The 23,204-nt window shown below is 38.9% G+C and overlaps 1 protein-coding gene across 2 annotated transcripts; it reads left to right on the top strand.

Annotated features, from left to right (window-relative positions):
* The first annotated feature begins 4,446 nt into the window (after positions 1-4,446).
* Positions 4,447-21,793, top strand: SLC46A3 (solute carrier family 46 member 3). 2 transcript variants are annotated; one of them, XM_087721250.1, is made up of 6 exons: positions 4,447-4,631; positions 9,104-9,308; positions 11,961-12,825; positions 15,006-15,089; positions 16,533-16,689; positions 18,649-21,793. In XM_087721250.1, the coding sequence occupies exons 2-6, from the start codon at positions 9,117-9,119 to the stop codon at positions 18,734-18,736; spliced, it is 1,386 nt and encodes a 461-aa protein (XP_087577376.1). In that variant the 5' UTR covers positions 4,447-4,631; positions 9,104-9,116; the 3' UTR covers positions 18,737-21,793. The 2 variants fall into 2 exon arrangements, with proteins under 2 accessions (XP_087577376.1, XP_087577377.1); XM_087721251.1 differs by lacking the exon at positions 4,447-4,631 and having other exon boundaries at positions 8,451-9,308.
* Positions 21,794-23,204: the final 1,411 nt, after the last annotated feature.

Raw genomic sequence — 23,204 nt, 5'->3', positions numbered from 1 at the left:
AGAGGAAAAAGAACCTCCAGAGATCATAAAACTAGTTTCAACACCATTCCGTTTTTGTTGTAATATATTTTGCTCACTTAAAAAACAAGAACATTCAAAGAGATTTCTTTTTTGGGATAATGTGTACAAAAAAGATTGACTGAACTTGTACAGTTTTAAAAAGGAACAGGTTGTAAATCTGTTGTGTTCTGTTACCCAGGTATAATCTAAATGAACTCAGTGCTGTGTCTGTGTAAAAATATTTGTTTTGTAAATCCTCTGGAATTACCAACTGTTCAGGTTATTTTCAGGGCTAGTTTTCACACAGATCTTTTTATACAATTTATTTTTCTATTAGAAAACATTCATAATTGTTAACTACAATGTTAAGAATATAAGAGCTAGGTCCAAGAATTTTATAAAATATATCAAGAAATTACAATTCCTGCAATAACACCAGCGGAACTGCAAAAAACTGCAGTACTAGGATGCTGGCAGCAACCGGTATCAACCATCAGCACCAGTCAATGATATTTGTGGTACATTTTCAAATGTTTGATTGACTGAGTTTCATGTTCAATGAATAAACAATAACAATAACAACAACAACAACAATAATAATAATCTGAATACAACAAAGAAGTAATTGAAAGCACAAAAGAATTTAGCCAAGACATTGGTATGCAGTTTGGAATTGACAAATGTGCAACAATGGCAACCAAAGCCGGCAAGGTCATAGAAGATGATGGAATAGAACTTGAGAATGAAGAAATGATAAAGGCAGTAAAACCAGAAGAAGGCTACAAGTACTTGGGGATTTTAGAGGCCTCTGACTTAATGCATAATAAAGTCAAGGAATTAACTTCAGCCAAGTACATTCAACGAATTCGCAAGATATTAAAGTCCAAATTGAATGGAGGAAACATCATAAAAGCCAAAAATACCTGGACTATACCGGTGATTCGATACTCTGCAGGAATAATTGACTGGACCCAGATGGAGTTGGACAATTTGGACAGAAAAACAAGGAAGCTTATGACAATGAATCATACTTTGCACCCAAAAAGTGATGTTGACCGATTATATCTATCAAGAGCAGAGGGTGGTCCAGGACTACTACAAGTAAAACAGACTGTGGAAGAAGAAAAACACAGCTTGAATGATTACATCCAGAAAAGTGAAGAACCAATGATTAAGGAAGTAAATAGAGGAGGTCTTTTAAAGACAACTAAGTCAAAAGCTGAATATAAGAAAGAAGTAATTGAGAGGCGAGCTGAAAATTGGAAAAACAAAGCTATGCATAGCCAATACTTGAAAAGTATTGAAGGCAAAGCTGACCAAAAGCTAACTTGGAACTGGTTAAGATCAGGAGCACTGAAAAAAGAAACAGAAGGCTTTATTTTGACAGCTCAAGAACAAGCCTTAGCCACAAATTACATGAAGGCAAAAATTCAGCATGTTACCACCAATAGCAAATGTTGCTAATGAGAAAGATGAGACAGTCGACCATTTGATCAGTGGGTGCAGCAAAATTTCACAAACTGACTACCTACAATGCCATGACCGACTTGCTAAAATCATTCACTGGAAATTGTGCCAGAAGTTTGGATTTGAGTACAGCAAAAACCACTGGGAACATCAGGTTGAGAAGATTCTAAAGAATGAAAAAGTCAAAATCTTGTGCGATTTCAGAATTCAGACTGACAGGCACTTGGCCTACAACACACCTGACATAACAATAGTTGAAAAGAAAAAAGTATGGTTCATTAACATTGCAATACTTGATGATGCACGAATAGAAGATAAGCAGCAAGAAAAAAATCACAAAGAACTGGGACTTGCAAATTGAAGTTGAGCTACTGTGGAAAAAGAAATCAAGTGTTGTCCCAATTGTAATTGGAGCCCTTGGAGTAATATCTAAAGGGCTACCCCGCTATTTGGAAATTCTATATTTATTGGACTTGAATATTCTGACTCTACAAAAAACCACCCTACTTGGAACAGCTTATATCCTCCGACATTACCTTAACAGTTCCTAGGTCCTTGGTTAGGACTCGAGCTGTTGAGCTACCAACCAGCCCCAAAGGCTGTGAATCTCACTAAAGATTAACCACATAATAATAATTTGCCAAGCATTTGAATTTTGATCACATGATCATGGGGATGCTGCAAAGGTTGTAACTGTGCGAAATGGCTATAAGTCACATTTTTCAGTGCTGTTGTAACTTTGAACCATCACCTAATGAACTGTTGTTAAGTCAAGGACTATCTGTACTCCTTCTGCTCCTCTTTTCCCAACAAACCTGCAAAGTGGGTTGGGCTGAGGGTGATTAGCCTAAAGTCACCCAGCTGGCTATCATGCCTAAGGGAAACCTAAAACACCTGGCAACAACAATGTGAAATCTCTGGCAGAACATAATTAACTCCTACAGTCTAAGAGGATTTTGAATCTTGGCCTACATTCAGTTCAACGTCTTAAGGTGCCCATTATTTGGTACCACAGTAAAAATAATATACAAACAGGTTTTTAATCATTATTATTACTGCTAGGCATTTAGCTTTCACATTATCTGCCATTATTAGTTCTGTTTCTACATTTGTCTATTAATGAATGATTCTAAAACAGGTTGGAGGCCACTTTTAATTTAGTGGATCTTGAACTGCTACACTCCCATTAATTACTGTACACAAGATATTTCATTTCTCTGTTATTTAATCACACAATTCTTTGACTTGTTCAAAAATTATAGACTATATTTCACTAACAATTTATAAGCAAGCCTCAACAATGGATTCTGAAGGTTTGTGCTGCAAGCCTTTCAAATTTGGGCAGCACAATTTTGATCAATCTGCCTAGTGCTAAGCCAGCTGCAAACCTTTTCAACAAAAAATAGCAAGGGGCAGCCATACAGTATTCTGGTTATTTCTTAAGGACTTACATGTGGGAAAAACAGCAGAAAATGATCTGATGTAGAAGGTATTGCTGGATTCCTGTGAAGAAATCATCTTTAAAGGAACAATGCATGCATATTGTTGAATAAATAATAATTTGTTCACACATATGATAGTTAACTATAAAGCATAGTTTATAAACCACAATGCTTGGGCTTCCCCAACGCACAATCTCAGCATCCAGGATTTATTGTCGTTGGAGGTACCAATCACCCTGCCCCCCAAATGACTGGTAAGTCAACCGCTTTAGGAGACATGGTGGCTCAGTGGCTAAGATGCTAAACTTGTTGATCAGAAAGGTCAGCAATTAGCAATAGCAATAGCAGTTAGACTTATATACCGCTTCATAGGGCTTTCAGCCCTAAGCGGTTTACAGAGTCAGCATATTGCCCCCAACAACAATCCGGGTCCTCATTTTACCCACCTTGGAAGGATGGAAGGCTGAGTCAACCCTGAGCCGGTGAGATTTGAACAGCCGAACTGCAGAACTGCAGTCAGCTGAAGTAGCCTGCAGTGCTGCATTTAACCACTGCGCCACCTCGGCTTTCATCAGTTCGAATCCCTAGCGCCACGTAACGGAGTGAGCTCCCCTTACTTGTACCAGCTTCTAAATGAGCAGTTTGAAAGCATGTAAAAAATGCAAGTAGAAAAAACAGGAACCACCTTTGGTGGGAAGATAACAGTGTTCTGTGCAGCTTTGGCATTTAGTCATGCCAGCCACATGACCACGGAGATGTCTTAGGACAGCGTTGGCTCTTTGGCTTTGAAATGGAGATGAGCACAGTCTCTTAAAATCAGGAACAAGAGGAACCCTTTACCTTTTACAACCAGTTTATACAACTGGTGGGAACTGGATAAGGCAATAAATAAAATCTTAATGCAAGGTGCATACTTAACATCTACTACATACCAAACGGAAATTTGACACCAGCAACTTTGCATGCAAAGTCCCAAAGGTGCTTTTTCTCAAGGGGGAACCGGACTTTCTGGTTTTTCCTTGAAGACGTTTCGCTTCTCCTCCAAGTTTCCGCTTCTCATTCAAGTTTCAAGCGAGACGTCTTTAAAGGAGAAAAAAAAAAAAAAGTCCGGTTCCCCCGTGGAAAAAAGCACCTTTGGGACAACCACGACTTGGATGACTGTGAATCTCCATAAGACAGTTCTTGCAAAGCTGCGCTCGTCTGTAGCAGCCTCCCTCCCTCTCTCTTTCTCTCACACACACACACACACCACCACCACCACCACCCAGTCGCTGGACTACAAATCACATAACCCCCACCCAGGATTCCTCTTGGGTGCAGCTTGGTGAGGGCAGCGTTAGCTAGGACGCTCTCCCTCCTCTTCAACCCTCTTCCCTTTTCCCCCTTGCCCACCGCGAACAGAGCGGAGGTGGCGCAGCCGCAGCAACTCGAGAAGCCGCGTCACGCGCAAGAAAAAAGGTCCGTCCCTCGGCCCGAAGGGAGGCCCCGCCCGCGGATGGAGTGATATCCGAATGGAGCAATCGCTGTGCTCCTCGCCCCCAGCTCCCCTAGTGGTGACCCGGTGAAACAGCCTTGGAAGGAGAGCCGGCGAGGAACCTGCCGTTCGCCGGCTATAATAGGTCTCTTTCGCAGCCCAGGTGCATCTTCTCTCGGCTCGCGACCGCTCGGACTTCCTTGAACTTGAACGAAAGCGCCAAAGCGCTTGGAATCGTCTTTTCGGAGGTGAGCGGCTGGGGTTGGAAAGGAGGACCGCCGGACATCAGTGCGGATTTCGCTTGCTGGCTGTGTTTGTGCTAAGTTCTGAGCGCCTGGACAAGATAAGGGTTTATTGGCAACGTATGCAGGTTAAAAACACTGGGAAATGTTTTGATGCACGCTCCGGGAAAATGCATGCAACAGAGATTTAGCCACATTTCTACTTTCATTTCCCCCCCCCTTATTTAAGTCACCACGGCTGCGCTCATACATGGATCAGAATTTTAATTTAAAATTTCGAAGTGTTTTAAAGTTGTGGGTTTGTTGTTTTTGTGTGTGTGCGTTTATGTTCCGGTGGGAAGCGGTGTCTGCTTTGTTTTCTCAGAGCCGATCCGTTAAGACTACAACAGCCGTCATCCCCCACCAGACCAGCTGTTGGAGGGGGCACAGATTGTGTGAGAATTGAATAAATTGGAACTGAATATTAAGAAAATTGCGGGATTTAACGCAGGAAAGTTTTAAGATCTGACAACCCAAATTGCTGGCCTGTGCAAGGGATTTTTGTAAAGGTTATTTCAGGCTCAGAGGTAGCTTAAGGCTCTCCCTTCACTGATTGACTCATTTTATGCTTCTTGAAATTGTTGTGTAAGAGCTGCGTGTCTTGTGAAGGTAACAGAATATGTAAAGATGCCCAAATTCCTTCTAACTTTATAGCACCTTCTGTTTTTTACAGTATTGTACATGTACCTGTTTATTGAGGGAAAAACCCTGCTTGGATAAAGCTATAAAAGAACAAGATTTCTATACCTTTATACCTCCTGGAATAAACTTCTTTTAGTAAAATTTGTGTGCAAAACATTTTGACATGTGATAGATTACAAAACAGCCAATGTTTACATGGACTTGTACTATTCACTTGCTGCTACTGTGCCAAAAATAAAAATTAAAAACTCCAGTCCTCTACAGCTATGGTCAACAAAAGTCAGATTTGTGTTTGTTTATTGACACAGGACGTATTGGCTCAGTCGCTAAAACGCTGAGCGTGTTGATGAAAAAAGTCGGCAGTTCAGCGGTTTGAATCCTAGCACGGCGTAACGGGGTGAGCTCCCGTAACGTGTCCCAGCTTCTGCCAACCTAGCCGTTTGAAAGCATGTAAAAATGCAAGTAGAAAAATAGGGACCACCTTTGGTAGGAAGGTAACAGCACTCTGTGCACCTTTGGCGGTTAGTCATGCCGGCCACATGACCACAGAGATGTCTTCAGACAGTGCTGGCTCTTTGGCTTTGAAACAGAGATGAGCCCTGCTCCCTTGAGTCAGGAACAACTAGCATATATGTGCAAGGGGAACCTTTACCTTATTGTTTTAAAATAATTTAGGTTGCTCGTTAATGCAATCATTCCTATGAATATAGAAATAGAAAACAATACAATATTAAATATTAAGTGCAAGAAAAAATACTTCAATAGACATCAAAAGCATTGCATAGAGAAATCTTCAAATATAGCAGAATTTCACAAGATTGTTAAGATCCCTAAATCTATTAATTGGAGACCAAATTAATGAACCAAATTATACTTAGGATTTAAAAATTCAATGTTTAGAAATTTGTCACTACCAAAATCCTAAGGCCTGCTACTGAGAATCCCAATCCTGGATACTTCCAATTTCTGTGACATACAGTAAGTTATTGCTGCTTTTATTAAATAATTGGGAATCAAAATCCTTGTCTGCCTACTGTAGCTTGCCTTTTTTTTTTTTTTACTTTGCCCAACAAGGTATTGTGGTTTTGAGTCCCAAGTTTCATTGCAGTGAATGTGCTCAGAAGAAAAATGTCACTGAACTAATAATTTTGGATGTTTCTTATCCATTGATCAGTATGTAACACACTACTTTTGGAAGACCAAATATCATGCCTGGTCTCGAAAATCCATTTTCGAAAGTTTCACAAAAATTTCATGACATTGTCAATATATTGTGGGAATCATGCCAGTCATCAGAGCTATTTACATTACACCATGAAAACCAACTTCTGCTAAAAATTAACAGAAAGCCCTGTATGCTGTGGACTTAATTCACTAATGTATTGTAATGACTTATTAAAATCTTTGATATACCAGACTTTCAGATTACAATACTATAACTAATTGAGAACCTAGCAGAACATTGTTCCTGCAATATCCATGTAGGTATCTGCTGGCCATTAAAATATGCTTCTCCAAAGGATATTTTTACAACTTCTCTTACATTTACAGGGTGTAGGAGGCAAGATGAGTTTGCACTTACTGATTTGCTGTTTGTGTAAAACTGAAGGTGGAACTGAAAACCACCAGTATTATTTTTATCTCTGCTGTATGCCAGATTCCAAATTCTACACTTTATAATCCTAAAAATGATTGTGTTAACTTGGTTGTAAACCAGATTTTATATTTTAACTTGAAGCACTGTGTTTTTGTAATGAAAACATGCCAGCTACAATTGCTCTGTGCAGTCACATACCGAACAAGCTTTGTCTTAAAGTTTGTAAGAGTTTGACTGTCAATAGAAAGATCACATCTGCACAGCACTTTCCTTAATTTATCAAACAAAATCTGCACATTTATTTTGCAAGATGGGAGCAATAGAGAGTTATATTTAGTATTCTGTAATCCTTACCACTTTGTAGATATAAACAAGAAGAACAAAGCTTCATATCCAGGGGAAGTGATGATTTGGGGTGGGATTAAGATAAACCTAACCGGATTAGCTTTCGGTTACATAGGTATACATATTTGAGCTCTTTATCTTATTCAGTAGAATTTCTGAAATGAAATTTCAGAATTTCTGAAACCTCCAGGTGGCAATTTAGAGGGATTTGTTACATTAAAAAAACGATCAGCCTTGCCCAGGAAGTGTGGAAGCATTGCAGAAGCTTCAGTTGTGAGTCTTGGGCTGTGGTGTGGAACTACAAAGCATGTAGTTACATATGTTAGATAAATTAACTTTAAATAAAGTAGTGTACTTTTCTCCCTCAAGTCTAAGCCCACTGAAAGTAAAAGGTGTCGCATTGTTTTTAAGGGTGCTGTAGAGTTGCAGTATTTTTTCTCTCTCTCGTTCTCTCTCACTCACTCACTATTGGAAGACCTGAAAGATCAGGTTAAGACATATAATCATGGAGAAAGTAGGAAACAACATCAATGTGATAGCATAATCTGTCCGTTTATTAAAATTCTGAGTGTTAACTCGGTATAAGAACCCTACATTTCTCACTAGGACTAGTGAGAAATTGCTCACTGGAATGCTTTCTAGGAGCATGGAAGGGGAGACCCCTGCAAATGGCAGGCAAGCGAGCAAAGCTTCATTTGCACATCCTCTGCACTTGCTCGGGATCTAGTAGGTACGTGTGAAATCTTCCCTTGCCTATGGAAAACAATTTTTCTTCTGAATCTGATCCCTGGTGCCAGAAAGGTTGGAGTGCACTGCTTTAAAAGTTAAAGAAAGAGAAGTGGAACTAAGGCTTCTGAGAGAGAAGGAATGAAATGCCCAGCCTTTTCATTCTATGTCCACATCACTGTCACCACTGTATACTGACCAGTGGTGCGATTCAACTAATTTAGCAACCGGTTCTCTGCCCTAATGACTGGGTGGGTGGGTGTGGCCATGGTGGGCGTAGCCAGGGGGTGTGACAGGGAGCACTTGGCCTCCTTCACCCCCTGGGAGCAAAAATGAGCTGCGGGGGGCTCATCGCAACCCCCACACCCCTTTTGGGGCCTAGGAGGCCTTGCAGTTACCTGGGAGCCAGAATGGGTTGGGACTCCTGGGAGGCGTGGGGTGGGGTGGGGTGGGGCTGGGCCAGCTGGTCATCAGAACTATTGGTGGTCCAAACCAGATGTAAAATTAACATCCAATGCATGAGAACCAGCTGAATCCCATCCCTGACATTGCTCCCTTTTTCAAAGTTAAACTCCATTTTTTTAAAAAAAAAATCCTTGTCAACTCACCGGCATTTCCTGGAATTAAAAATTAGAAAGCAACAAACTCTTCTTCAGAGAGTGTTCAGAAGATGCCTAAGACAAGATTGTAGAATATGTTCAGTAGAGCCCATTGAATCATTTCATTGCTTTGCTTACAATAAAAAGTTGTTCATTATTTTCCTCTTCCTTTGGGTCTCATTATAGCTAACCAGCTTCTTATGGCAGAAACAGAAACTGAAAAGCTGAACATGAAAACACTTCTGTAGGAAGTAAATTTAGCTTTAAAAAATACAGCATGCTAATAAATGGGTCTCAAATGTTACTTGGTAGAACGCATTGTGTATAACGAAACAGGTAAGCCAGGTGAGTACAGCATGCTCAAAACATGACTTTTGTTCATCATGATTTCCCAGTGACCCCTTTGAGTGAAGGAGCACAAAATAAAATCACCTGCCAACTTTTCCATCATTTGGTTAATGATCAGTTAGAGAATTGTCTTCCTCTGAAAAAGGCTAACCTTTTGTTTTCTTCCTAAATTATAATTCAAGCAAAACCCCAAGGATGAAGAAAACCTTGTTACTGGAGCCTGCCATTTCCTTATATATTTTTGCCTATTCTTTGATCACCCCTCTGAAGCAACAATATGTATACAAAAGGATCTGGGAAGAAACGACCAACTCGACCTTCATCGCTCAAGATAATATGTCTCATTGTGAACTGAATCAAAGCAACCCAACCTATGCGAAGCAAAAGGTAAGATCAGATTATGCACTGGGTGTGCCCCAGATAAAGTTAAGCAGAGTAAATGATGCATCATAGCAAATCATGTAGAATTTAACATGTTCAGAGAAGAGGCTTCCCACCTGGTAAAGCATCTCTTCACTTAGCTGCAATTACTTAGATGAGAAGCCCCCAGCAAATCTGAGGGCTGTAGAATAGTCCAGAAACAAACAAAAAAAAAAAACTCCAAACCCCAAAAGCACTATTTTCCTGGATGCAGACAATGTCGCACACATGCAGTTCGCTAAAGAAATGTCTTTATCAGCATTGCAAAATAAAATGCAGAAATTATTTTTGAGCTAAGTTTGGAAAAATGCACAACCCTATCCTTAAAATATTAACTGTATTTGATTCAGACGCGAATGTGTCCTTTCTCATCTTTCAACTAGCCTCTGAATTATCAAGAACATTTCAGGGTTTTGCATAAATTTGGGATAAATACTTTAGCACCTTTTTGCATTACTTCAGAGGCCTACTGCCATACTGCTACCAAATAAACTATAGAAATATGTCCAGGGAGTCCCCTGAAGTCAAACTGACTCAAGGTAAGTAAGTAAGATCTTTATTACGGTCAAAGACCAGCAATATACATTAGTCTTTACAAGGGGAGAATATGTGCAGACCTACAAGCTCTGTATAGCTCGCAGTGTAATAGAACATGTGAATTATCTTCCACTTCTCCTTTACCACATATACAAACGCGTTCTGCTATAGGTGTTCTCTTATACCTGCCCTGGAGGAGTGCTGAAGGAAGAATGTTAAATCTGGCTCTGAAGAAAGCTATTCTTTGTTTTGGGAAGATCAGGTCATTTAGATATCTTGCCGATTCCCACACACCCTGTTTAATTCTGTCCCTACTGTGGAGAGGCAACCTATTTAGTTCTTCTTGGAACTCCATGTCCCTCATTCTATTGATTACTACTTGCTTTGTCAAACTGACTCACTTACCTTCCCTACCAGTTCACAAATGCGCTTTCTCACTTCTCTCGCACGCAATGCATCTGCGCATGTGCACTGCTTTCTGCTCATGCGCAGTGGTCGCGCATTACGTCTGGGTGGGTGGGCGGAGCCTCCCACAGTCACCGCTACCAGTTCACCCGAATGGGAGAGAACTGGCTGAATACCACCTCTGCAACACCACTTCCAAACCCCATGTGTCTTCAGCCACAAACAATCTGCGATGATCATATCCAGAGAAAGGATGGAGGCCATACTGAAATGATTAAATATATAAATCGAAAATAATATGCTAAATATAACAGTGATAGGTATCTTTAAATCTTTGTTCTTGCAATGATGTTTTCATCCGCCTCCAAGTTCTCAGATCATCAATTTTGTGGCCTTGTTAATCTTTTTTTTAATTTGGCTTGTGCTTTTTAGCTGTAGTTTGCATTGCCAGCACAATTGTATCTTTTTTGTTTGTTTGCTTGTTTGTTTTATTCACTCTTATTTTATTTTTTTTTAATTTTAAAATTTTATTAAAGGTTGTAAAAAAGGCAAGGTTTACAAAATACAAAAAAAGAAAAGAAATAGAACTCATTACGTTTACAATGCAAATGGCAAAAATGCATACATATATATACATAGTTCATCTCACCTTGCCTATCTACATATCTACCTAAGGTAAGTAAGTAAAGGAAAAGGAAAAGAAAAGAGGGAAGAAAAAAGGCAAAAAGAAAGAAAAAAAAGAAAATAGTATGAAGCTAGATTACTAATTCTATGCAGGTATTCATAACAGATTTTTCCTATCAGATCTTCAAAGTTTTTTCAACACTGTAGTCTATTGATATTACTTGTAGGTGAATTCTCACCTCTAATATATATCTTATCTCATTTGTTACTTAGTCTTTGTATATCATAATTTCTTTTAAATTGTTCCTTAAGTTATTTTAAGTTAATAAAATATCTCATTTATATATCTTAATTCTCATTGTCTTTCTTATCAAACCATTTGTATAGTTTCTCCCAGACTTTATAGAAGTCTGTGTCTTCTTTTTCATTAATCAGCATTCTTAGTCTATTCATTTCCGCTATTTCTAAAATTTTATTCATAACCATTGTACTAGTGGGGGCATTTTCTTTCTTCCAGCACTGCGCATATGAGATTATTGCCGCCGTCAGGATATGAACAAGTAGATATTGATTGGTTTTAATTATTTTTGGATCTATTATCCCTAATAGAAACATTTCCGGATTGAGGTTTAATTTAGTTGACATAATTTCGTTTAACCACCTTAGTATTCGCTTCCAATATGTCTTAGCCACCAGACACGTCTACCACATGTGGTAGTATGTGCCCAGTGTTATTTTACATTTCCAGCATTTGGCCGATGATTTTGTGGAAATTTTTGCCAGTCTTGTCGGAGAGACATGCCAGCGGTAAAACATTTTATATACGTTTTCTTTGTAGGCCGTCGACATCATCAATTTCAAGTTCCACTCCCATACCCTTTCCCAATCATCTAACTTAATTGTGTGGCCAATTGTATCTTTTTGATTGCTGGTTTCTATACACAGAACTTTGTAGTAAACCAGAATTCCTATTTATAGATGAGATCAGAAGTTGAATTACAATGCTTACATTGATTGATTTGTCTCTATTCTTGTTTTATTTCCTTCTTTCAGGAAGTCCAAGAAAAAGCTTCTCTCTTTGCTATGAAAACAGACTTATGTGGGGCAATTTTCAGCATTTTGGTGGCCTTTGTCCTCGTAGCCAATGGAGATCGATATGGACGCAAAATATCATTGGTTCTTCCCCTGGTGGGGAGTCTTACCAGCAGCATCTTCCTCTTTGTTATGTCAGACTTGTCTTTGCCCCTCTACCTCTTCTTTGTTTTCTCCTTGGTTGTGGGGCTGTTTGGAGACTTGGCTACATTTCTTGGAGGAGCCTTTTCCTTTATAGTTGATTGCTGTGAGACTCAGAAACAAAAGACCATCCGAATAGCTGTGGTTGACTTAATCTTTGGATTCACATCTGGATTTGCAGGATTGGTCTCAGGATACATTCTAAAAGAAATGGACTTTATGTGGACATTTGCCATGATTTCTCTATTTCACATGGTCAACATTTTCTATGTCATATTTTGCTTGGATGAAACGGTGAAAGTCTCTGCAATCCAGATACAATCTTGGCGGGAAGGTCTTAAAGACACTCTTTCTGGAGTATATATGTTCTTTAAATCCTCCTCCTGTAAGAAGCGAATTTTAATCATCTTGCTGCTGTGCACATTCATGACTTACCTTTTCACAGTATTTGGAGCGCTTAGTCTCTATGTGCTATATGAACTGAATGCTCCCCTCTGTTGGAATGCCATTTACATAGGGTACGGCTCAGCTGTGTCCACCTCAGTCTCTGTGACTGGATTCTTAGGGATTGCTTTCCTTTCTCAGTATCTGAGAGATAGCTACCTTGTTTTTATTGGAATCTTCTCTTATATCGGAGGAAGTATCATGGCCGCCTTTGCGAACACTACATTGTTGATGATGTTGGGTAAGTTTCACTTGGTTAAGTTCAAAGATGATGGTAAACTTTTTTGATAACATAGATCAATCTTGGCCACTTTTAAGATATGTGGATCTCAACTCCTAGATTTCTCCAAGTTGGGGAATTCTGTAAGCTGTTGTCAACATATCTCAAAGGTGCCCAGATTGAGAAATATTGATCTAAGTAATTAGAAATTTGGTGTGGTGGTGCTTGTTGTTTTTTTTTACATTAGTTATGGCATTGGTCCAAGACTCAGGTCTTTCTCATGATCAGCTGCCCAGACTTTTAATTGGAAATTCCAGGTAATTTAACCAAGATTTTCTAAATACAAGTTTCAACCTCTACATTCCAACTCTGTAATATGCAAGTGAATGAAGTTTTCAATCTTTTAGAAGTGTTGTGCTTCAAATTACAATTTCCATGCCTTTAGGACAGCTGTTCCCAAGGTTTCTGGCTTGGCGGACTGGCGGGGTTGGGGGGGGGGTAGAGAGAATGGTGCTGTGTGAATGATAGGTGCACAAAAGCGCCTGCACCTGACATTTTTGCAAGTAGATCTGGGCATTTGCCCATCCCTTGCATGGCCCGGTTACAAATGTGCCATGGGCCAGTAGTGGGTCGTGGCCCTGGGGTTGGGGACCCCTGCTTTAGGATCTGTGAGGCAACATAATAGTAGCGTAAAAAATAAGCTACAATAAAATAACAGCAAACAGCAAAACTACTAGAGGCAACCCTTTATATAAATTATTCCAAAAGACCCTCTTGAAATAGGAATATTATAATTCACCAGCTGAAAGCTATCAGTAAAAATAGAATGTACCTAATTGCTACATTTTTATTGGAAAATAGAGCTGAATCTTCCACTTTCTGTCCCCAATTTGCAGAAGAGGCCCATAACAAATACTTGGCTATGTAAGGCCTATTATTTTCTTGTCTTTTAGTCATTTTCTATAACTAAGGGAGATTTCATTCTGTTAGTTCTTCATCTTAGGGAATGTGATAACTTTCCATTTTCTTTGTCTACTGTCACCACAATGCTTTTGAATAAGATAACATTATAATTAATTTAATATATTTCATGACTTTTGTCCATTTTCTACCATGCTGTAGCCTATCTAAACCATGACTGGTGCTATATACAACACCTGCCCGATGTCACATTTAAAATTTGAATGTAATGAATTCCTTCTTACAATTGCTCTGCATGAATAGTGTCTTGCAGCTTCATATGAGCCACGGTGGTGCAGTGGTTAGAGTACAGTACTGCAGGCTACTTCTGCTGCCTGCCGGCTGCCTGCAGTTTGGCAATTTCAATCTCACCAGGCTCAAGGTTGACTCAGCCTTCCATCCTTCCGAGGTTGGTAAAATGAGGAGCCAGATTGTTGGGACAATATGCTGATTCTGTAAACCACTTAGAAAGGGCTGTAAAGCACTGTATAGCGGTATATAAATCTAACTGCTATTGCTATTGCTATCCACATACCACAGTTGAAAATGTGCACCTAAAGGAATATCCAATATCTTCTGTAAGAGATATAAATTAAATATTTCAGCTACTATTTTTATTAATCCTACAAAATTCCTCAGTGGACAAGCATATTGCTTACGACACAGGTAGTCCTCGACTTACAGTCATTCAGTTAGTGCCTATTCAAAGTTACAATGGCACTGGTTTCAGCATCCCCAAGATCACGTGATCAGAATTTGGGCGCTTGGCAACTGGCATGTATTTATGACAGTTGCCATGTCCTGGAATCATGTAATCATCATTTTTTATCATTCCAGCTGCATTCTGACAAGCAAAGTCAATGAAGGAAGCCAGATCTGCTTAACAACTGCATGAATTACTTAACAACTGCAGTGATTCGTTTAACAACTGTGGCAAAAAGGTCATAAAATGTGGCACAACTCACTTAACAATTGTCATACTTAGCAGCAAAAAATTGGGGCTTAATTGTGGTCGGTTGTACGTTGAGAAACGCAGATCTCAGAGTCTTCCGGACAGAGAGTCTGCTGTGGAGCAGAAGTAAAAATGGAGGACATATTTCTAAATCCATGTGTATCTGAAAGATGCTATCATGCTTTTTACCCAGATAATTATTTGCTGTTATTTGTCACAGTATAAATTGATTAGCTATATGGGGCAATTATGTTAAAGACTGTTGACTTTCGTGACTCCTATTTTGCAGTGAGAATACCATCGATGCTCCTTTTCATACCCATTCCAATTATTCGAGCCATGTTGTCAAAAATAGTTCTTCCTAATGAACAAGGTGAGTCGGTGCTGCTAAATAATTAATTGCAGGTGTCGAAGGAATTCAGTGAAGTTCCTTGGATCTGTCAGTTTCTATTTTCTCCTTGAAGCAACAGCTCTATATTGTATTGTTATCTTAATTAGTTCTAGCACCAATAACACCATTTCCATTTGCTGAATGTAAGTTCCTTTCTGCCACTGGATATCCAGATTCATGGCATTGAGTATCCTCATCAGGTTAATTTGGTGGCTACCTTTGAAATGTTGTGATTTTTAGGAAAATGAAGTATCCTGAATACTAGACTTTCATCAATCAATCAATCTTTATTCAATCATAGACCAGCACTCTTATTTACGAAACTTGTGAGGGTATCTTAGAAAGTGGGAAAAGTTACATCTAGCTTAAAAGCAGAGATCAATCTTGATATGCATACTTAAGCATGTTTTGTGTCCAAACACAATTCACAAAGTTTTTATTGTGCTTAACCTTATGGTATCCATCTGCCAAGGTGTAACAAGGGTGACCTGAGGGTGTAATAATTGTCTGGAAGGGTAAAATCAGTTTCCAACTTATGGTCCAACCTGTGTGGGTCAGACATTTGCCTGACTGTCAGAGCAATGCCTTGGATGCAGGGATAGGTTCCTGCCAGTTCTAACCTCTTCTATAGAAGAGGTTCCACAAATCTACAGTGCCGTTTAGAACCGGTTTCAGCTCCCTCCCCCACAACCCATCCGCACATCATCAAGATGAAGAGCGAGAGGAGGAATTCTGGGAGTTGAAGTCCACAAGTCTTAAAGCTGTCAAGTTTGAACACCCTTGGGAGTTTTTTTCTAAAGGGTTAGGGGTGCAAGGGTCTTGTAACTTGACAGCTTTAAGACTTGCACACTTCAATGCCAGAGTTCCTGAGCCAACATGACTGGAGGAGGAATTCTGGGAGTTGAAGTCCACAAGTCTTAAAACTATCAAGTTTGAACACCCCTGTGGTTTTTTTCTAAAGGGTTAGAGGTGCAAGGGTCTTGTAACCTGACAGCCTTAAGACTTGCATGCTTCAAATGCCAGAGTTTCTCAGCCAACATTTTGGTTGCTAAGTAAGAGCATTGTTAAGGAGTTTCACCACATTTTACAAGTTGGCCATGCCCGCCCAGTTACATGACTACCAAGCCACTCCCACTTGGTCACATGGCTGGCAAGCCATTCCCACCAGGTCACATGGCTGGCAAGCCACTCCCACCCAGTCACATGGCTGGTAAGCCACTCCCGCAAAGCAGGCCACACTTACAGAAGAGGTTCTAAAATCCACCACTGCTTGGATAGTATGTGCAGAGAGCTGAATCAATCAGCCATTCCATTCTGTTGTCATCTTTCTAGTAGTGTAGTATAGTTACATACACAAACACACACAAACACACACACAAATCTCTGGATCTCTGTAATCCAGTTTTTCTTTTTCCTTTTTGGCAGGAGCTTTATTTGCTTGCATTGCCTGTTTAGAGATTCTGACTGGGACCATTTCAATTGCTGTCTTTAATACCATCTATGCAATGACTGTAGCATGGTTTCCTGGCTTCAGTTTTCTCTTTTCAGCTGGCTTTTGCATCATTCCACTGAGTTTAATGAGGTAAGCAGGGATCATTCATTTTTTTAAAGGTTGGAATCTGTTTTGTACAGAAATGTTCTCTCCATAAAAAAGGGATATTAGTTTTTATTTCCAATTCTTATCATTTATATAGAGTTGTATTTTTCAATTATAGAAAATGTATTATTTTATTTTGATTTGATTTTGTTTGTATTGTCATTTTATCCTTGATTATGTTAATGTTTTTTTTTTACGTTGTAAGCTACTCAGGGTCAATTTGAAAGGAGATGAGCTGCAAATGAATTAAATTAAAATGCTACTCTGTTGTTTTCTATGATACCCCTTTCCATTTATTCTGTCCCAACCTGACTTCCCACACTTCTCAGTCAGAAATAGATCTATGGGAGGAATAACTTCATTAATTAATTAATTGAAGCACACAAAGCTAGGGGGGAGAGATGGGTATTCCCTGAAGAATAGGACTGTCACATACCAGCTATGGACCATCCCTTAACTAAATGGAAGAAGATAGAATAAGAGAGTTGGAAGGGGCCTTGGAGGTCTTCTAGTCCAACCCCTGCAACATTGCACCTTAAGTGCTTTTTTTAAAATAAATTTTTAGAAATAGATTCTCTGGTATCAGTTTGAATGAAAACTAATAATAAAACCATGGGAAATGTATCTGCATGAGGTTGACTACTCCACTATTTGTTTTTAATCAATAGAATACTATTAGAAACCCATGACCCCTTGAGTCATCCTTTCAGAGATGTTTCCTTACCAAATTTCTCAGTGCGTACAACCGTAACAGAACTTTTAATGTCCTGCCTTCTCTGGAAAAATTGGGTTACATTCAGAGATACACCTGCCTTGAAAACAGCCTGTGTTGAACTGTGTAGCATGAACATCAGCACAATAAATGTTTTATGATGTTTTGTATTACATCATAAACTCTTTTATGGTAAATTTTATGTGATAAAATGTTTTATAAAATTTGCCAAACATCAATCTCACGGAACTAGTGAAGCCTGGATTTTGGTCACATTCTGTAGGTTAGCCCATTTGAGGTATCTTGGTTCAAAAATCATTTCCCTATGATGCATTGTTTCTACCAGTTAAATGTTGTGGGAATGAGAGTTTTAGAAGTATATACTGTAAATCTGGCATCTATTTAAATTGCAAATTTAAATTGGTTAGGATTTGTTACGTTTATTTAGCGCCCATTTCTCCATGGGGCTATACTAGGCGGTTTGCAACAAGAAAAAATGAAAAGAGTGTAAACAGAACTAAAATAATAGAACAATGAAATAAATGATGAAAAAGAATACAATGAAAATATTTCCAATTGATTCTGAAAATCTGGAGTGTGGACATCTTTGAATCTGATTTTCAATAGGCCTGGAGCACAATGGAGCAGGAGAATTAAGACAAACATCTATTCATGTAATAATAGGGTTAGATAAATTGAAATAATCATTTGGCTTATTTAGTATTTTATCTGGACAAAATAGCCCTGAAAATGGATTGTTTAAAAAAGGAGATAGTATTACAGGTATATCATTTTAGGTTTTTTTAAATTATATATTTATTTTGCACTTTGAAACTACCCAATAACTAAAGGTGTTGGGGCAGTTTATGATAAAACATACTAAAATACAATTTCAGTTAAAACATACAAAACAAATATAAAATAACTACAAGTTAAAATATTCTAAATAACCGCTGAAATTTGCTGTTGTCTATTTAGGGTTTTCCCCCCCTGCAATATTCAATATTCAAGTGTCTGAAATGCTCTTAACAATTTAGAGCCACCTTTAGTCTTAATCTAAAAATGGCACCATGGACATTTTCTTCCTAAATTAACTTCAAAGAAAAGAAAGTTTGTGTCTCTTTTGTGCTAAAGAGAATTCTAGGCTTTTTGCATTACAATGTATGATAATTTTATGGCTTATGTTTCTTTTCAATTGAATTGGTATGTCTTACCTCCTTTTTCCCCCCCAGTGGGTTTATGTATGTTACTCGGCACGAAGAGGACTATGCGCAACTCACAAATGAAGAGGGCAGTTCTGGCCAGAATGACAACAGCTGAACACACCTAGCAGTTACTGCTCGCAAGTTCTATAATGGCTTGACCTATGGATGGGATTACTAGAGTTTCAGTGCTTTCAATGGCTCCATTTTGAGAATTCCACAATAATTGATTGGCTCAAATTTGCTTTTATCTTGGATTGCTCTAGGGTGCCGTGCAAGGGATGCAATGTAAATGTGCTCTATTTCCGTCAAATGTTGACTGTGGAATTTTCCTGTCTTAGACTTCTTCCCATTGCTGCCCTGTTGCACTTTGCTGTTTGATCCACACTAGGTCAAGACATAGGTCAACTAAAAAATGTATTTGCTTTGTCAGATCACATATTGTAAAATTATTATGATGAATAGGCAAGCTATGCTTAAATTATTGATTGGATTATATGTGTTGTCTAATCCCTCCACTAATCTGTGTCCTGAATTCAAAATTCTCAAGATTTATTTATTTAGGTCAGTAAGGTTAATCCTTCACCATCACCCTATGAAGTAAGTATCTCTTCTTTTGTGTCTCTTCTTTAAGCCCTATGATATTCATTGGCTCCTCTTTTAACAAATGCATAGGCTTAGAAAGTATGAAGTAGTTAGTAGGAGATTGGGTTGGAACTGGGGAGAACTAGATAGTCTGCTCTCAGCCATAGAGCAGCCTGATCCAAGACAAAAACCAGCCAAACTTACTTCACTGGTTGTTGTGGAGAAAACAAGGGAGGCCACAGTGTACATTGACTTAAAGGCTAAGAAGGTAATGTAATAACAGTAATGTTCCGTGATTCATATTCCTTACAGAAATTGAAAAGCAAAGAGTGGTGAGCTACCCTGAAAACCAGTGGTGGGATTCAAATAATTTAACAACCAGTTCTCTGCCCTAATGACCATCTGGTAGGTGGGGCTTGGTGGTCATGTGACTGGGTGGGCATGGCCAACTCAAGGTCACTCAGGTCGATGGACGCTTCGCCTTAGCTGTTACTCAGGTCGATGGATGCTTCGCCTTAGCTGTTACAATGTAATAAGGGTTAACCAGAGAGGCAGTTTCTGTAAGCAGGTCAATAAAGATTAGGCTAGAAACAACACCAGAATGTTTCCTTCCTGCCTTCCTTACAGGATTAGCCCTGTAAAGTGGAAAAAAACAAAAGGAGATTTCTTCCAACAATCGGTTTGCTGAACTACTTAGAAAGTTACCGATTCTTCCAAATAGGTGTGAACTGGCTGAATCCCACCACTGCTGCAAACCGTAACCCCACATTCTCCTAACTTACTTAGTTTTGTAAAGAGTGTATTATGTAGAACACAGGTGTCAAAATCGCGCTGTCGCGGTGCTGTCACATGATGTTTCGTGTCGTTTTTCCCTTTTGTGGAGCTGGGGTGGACGTGGCCTGCGCGTGATGCATCTAGTCCGCGGGCCACCAGTTTGACACCTCTGATGTAGTAGATACAACAAAAAAATTGTTCATTTGCACTCTAGGATGGAAAAAAGGGTCAGCCAATAGGCAAACATCGCTTTCTAGTAGGGTCCAAGAACCTGTAAACTAGAAATTTCCTTCAGAAAATAGAAAGCGTATCTTTATTGAGAAAAAAAAACTATTGAGAGTTACAAGTTGTGGCAGAAAAAGGATAAGGGATGGATGGATGGGTGAATGGATGGATGGATGAATTAATGAATGAATAGGAATGCCCTGTGGCAACAGGACTGTTTAATGAATTTCTCTTATGTCGTTGAGAAACCCTTGCTTGGATATTTGCCTCTACCTCAATTTTTTCTTAGCAATCACAATGAGCATAAAATTGTAGCAATACTTTGGAATCCAAAGGGATACATTAAGCGTTTGTATCCCCTGTACAGATGCATTTTGAACACAGGGATATGGGAATGAGGGGATTTTTCCAGGCATGTACAACAGTCAACAAATTTATGTCTTGCGATTCAACAAAATGGGATTACTATTTTTTATAGGGATCATTTCTTTTAATCTATGAAAGAGTAAACTCAACTGAAAACCTCTCTTATTCTACATGGTCTCTGAAAGTCCTTTGATTTTATGAAACAAAATCTATTCTTCTCAACAGTGCCAGTTTGGTCTCATGCCTAGGCACCAGGATAGAAACCAGGAGATTGTGAGGTCTAGTTCCACATTAAGCATGAAAGCCAACTGGGTGACTCTGGGCCACTCACTCACTCCCAACCCAGCCCACCTCACAGGGTTGTTGCTTTGGAGAAAATAGGAGGAGTATTAGGTATGTTTGCCTCGTGCTATTTATAAAAATAAGAGGTATATAAATATTAGAATATTACAGAAAAATTTGTTGCAAGTACCTGATGTTTGCCACCTTGTTAAATCCTTTGATGTGCTCACTGCACTTCTGCCCTAATGTATTAAAATATACAACTTTAGACATGCTAGTCACATGATCTATCAAATCACATGTGCCAAAAAGGCAATTAATCAGCAATATTTGTTGTGTGTGGTTTCTTTTGAAGTGCACTATGTAATTTGACATAAGAAATGGTATTTTTAATGGTATTTTTATTTTGCTTGGGAACTGGCAAGTGGTAGAGCCACCATGCATCAGTGATTTTAGGAGAATTTTACTATGAATAATGGAAGTGACATACACAAGGTACGGAGTGCTTGGTACTGCAATATATAACTGCCTGCAGAGCAGGCTATTTATTATGCCTTCAGGCTGCCACTGAAGACAATGTTTGAGGTGAAATGAGAAAGAAGGGGGTAGCCTAAATGCATTATGCATTATGCAAAATGCACATGGTATTGTATTGGCTCCATTGAACACTATGGTTTCTGGGTAATTCCATATAGGGTTGCACTTTACAACCTTTAGTGGGTTGTGGCTTTTGTATTTTTGTAAGTACACACCATTTTATTGTTGTTAATAAAGACTAAAAACTAGGATTAGAGAAGCAGTGTTCTGTTGTCCACCATTGCAATTATGCATATTTTGTAATCTTTCACATGTTTTTAATTCTTATATAAATACATTTTCCATCTGGTTTGGAAACCTTTTGCATTTTTATGCTTCTGCGATTAAATCAAAAATGTGCATCTAATTGGTCTACAGTTACTGCTTTAAATTGCCATATAACTACATTTATGCTTCTCTTCTGAGATGTTGCAAGCACGTCAGTCATTCTACTTCTTCAGTGAGACATGAATCTACTTACCTATGTGCGAGTAATCTAATATAAAAGGACTAACTCATCCCAACGCCATAGAGCATTCAAGGCAATGAGATAAAAGCAATTCCTAGCACTTGGGTCTGCAGTTCAAGGAATCCCGTTCAGTGCCTAAATGAAAAGTACTGCGGATGACTTAGTGCATTTCTTATAACTTTTAACTCCATGTGCGTATTGTTTTGTTCTCACATTTTATAGTGTTTTGCTGCCGCATCTTGAAAGTTTGTCACATGAGAAGCACTGAGATTTAAACTGGAAGTCAGATACATGAACCATCTTCGGATGGATTTTGTGCATGGAACCAAAAATGAGAAAAACCTTTTCGCTTACTGCCATTTACTCAGGCTGTTGAAGCTCTTTTATTCCATATGTAGAACTAGATCCTGGGAGCAATCCATTCTGGTAAATTAAATTCAGCTGTTTCTTTGGTTTCCAGTAGATTCCTATAGCTACCACTGAATGTACAATATGTTCCTGTTCTTAATTGATGTGTTTCACATAGCCATTGGTGGCTTTTAGGGAATAGGCAACAGATTGTTCACATCTCCCCATCGTTTCAATGATCTCACTGTCGTCCTTTCCTAATTTACAAGCAAAAACCCCAAAATGCTTGTTAACCTGCTTGTTGAGAGTCAGTGTGTTCCATGCCAGGAATGGAGAAACCCAAGCTGAAATCCAGCCTTAGTTATGGAAACTCACTGGATGACTAGGCTACTCTCTCTTGAACATACCACTTAAAAGTATCCAATACAATAAAAATCCAAAAGCTTATAAGTAGATAATGGAAAACAAATTACAATGGTAATTTTTAATATGTGATACTTTAGATTTATTGAAGCTAGAAGTTTAACTGTTTAAGAAACAAAAAAAGACAATTATTATCCCTGGTGTCATAACCATGAATTTAAACAAGAACAAAGATGTAGTTACTGAAAATCATGACATTAACAGGCCATGAAGACTCAAAAATCCTATTTAGGTTTTATTCCCCCACCTCCAATAAGGCAACTGCTGAGAAGTCTTGTCAGTAACTCATCTTAAAGGTGAAGGTTCCCGTCTCACGTATGTGCTAATCATTTCTGGCTCTAGGGGACAGTGCTCATCTCCGTTTCAAAGCTGAAGAGCCAGCACTGTCTAAAGACGTCTCCATGGTCATGTGGCCGGCATGACTAAACGCCAAAGGCGCACGGAACAGTTACTTTACCACCAAAGGTGTTTCCTATTTTTCTACTTGCATTTTTACATGCTTTCAAACTGTTAGGTTGGCAGAAGTTGGGACAAGTAA

The sequence above is a fragment of the Thamnophis sirtalis genome, unplaced genomic scaffold (genome assembly GCF_051295495.1).
Source record: "Thamnophis sirtalis isolate CommonGarterSnake01/CBP01778 unplaced genomic scaffold, rThaSir2_p1.2 scaffold_8, whole genome shotgun sequence".
NCBI classification, from domain to species: Eukaryota; Metazoa; Chordata; class Lepidosauria; order Squamata; family Natricidae; genus Thamnophis; species Thamnophis sirtalis.
Note: the sequence above shows the minus strand (reverse complement) of the source record. Positions and strands in the feature narration are given on the sequence as shown.

Excerpts from the sequence above, each read along its gene's own strand:
- SLC46A3 (XM_087721250.1), top strand. The coding sequence starts at position 9,117 with ATGAAGAAAACCTTGTTACTGGAGCCTGCCATTTCCTTATATATTTTT. Across the intron at positions 9,309-11,960 it reads CAACCTATGCGAAGCAAAAG|GAAGTCCAAGAAAAAGCTTC; the intron begins GTAAGATCAGAT and ends TCCTTCTTTCAG. Across the intron at positions 16,690-18,648 it reads ATTCCACTGAGTTTAATGAG|TGGGTTTATGTATGTTACTC; the intron begins GTAAGCAGGGAT and ends TTTCCCCCCCAG.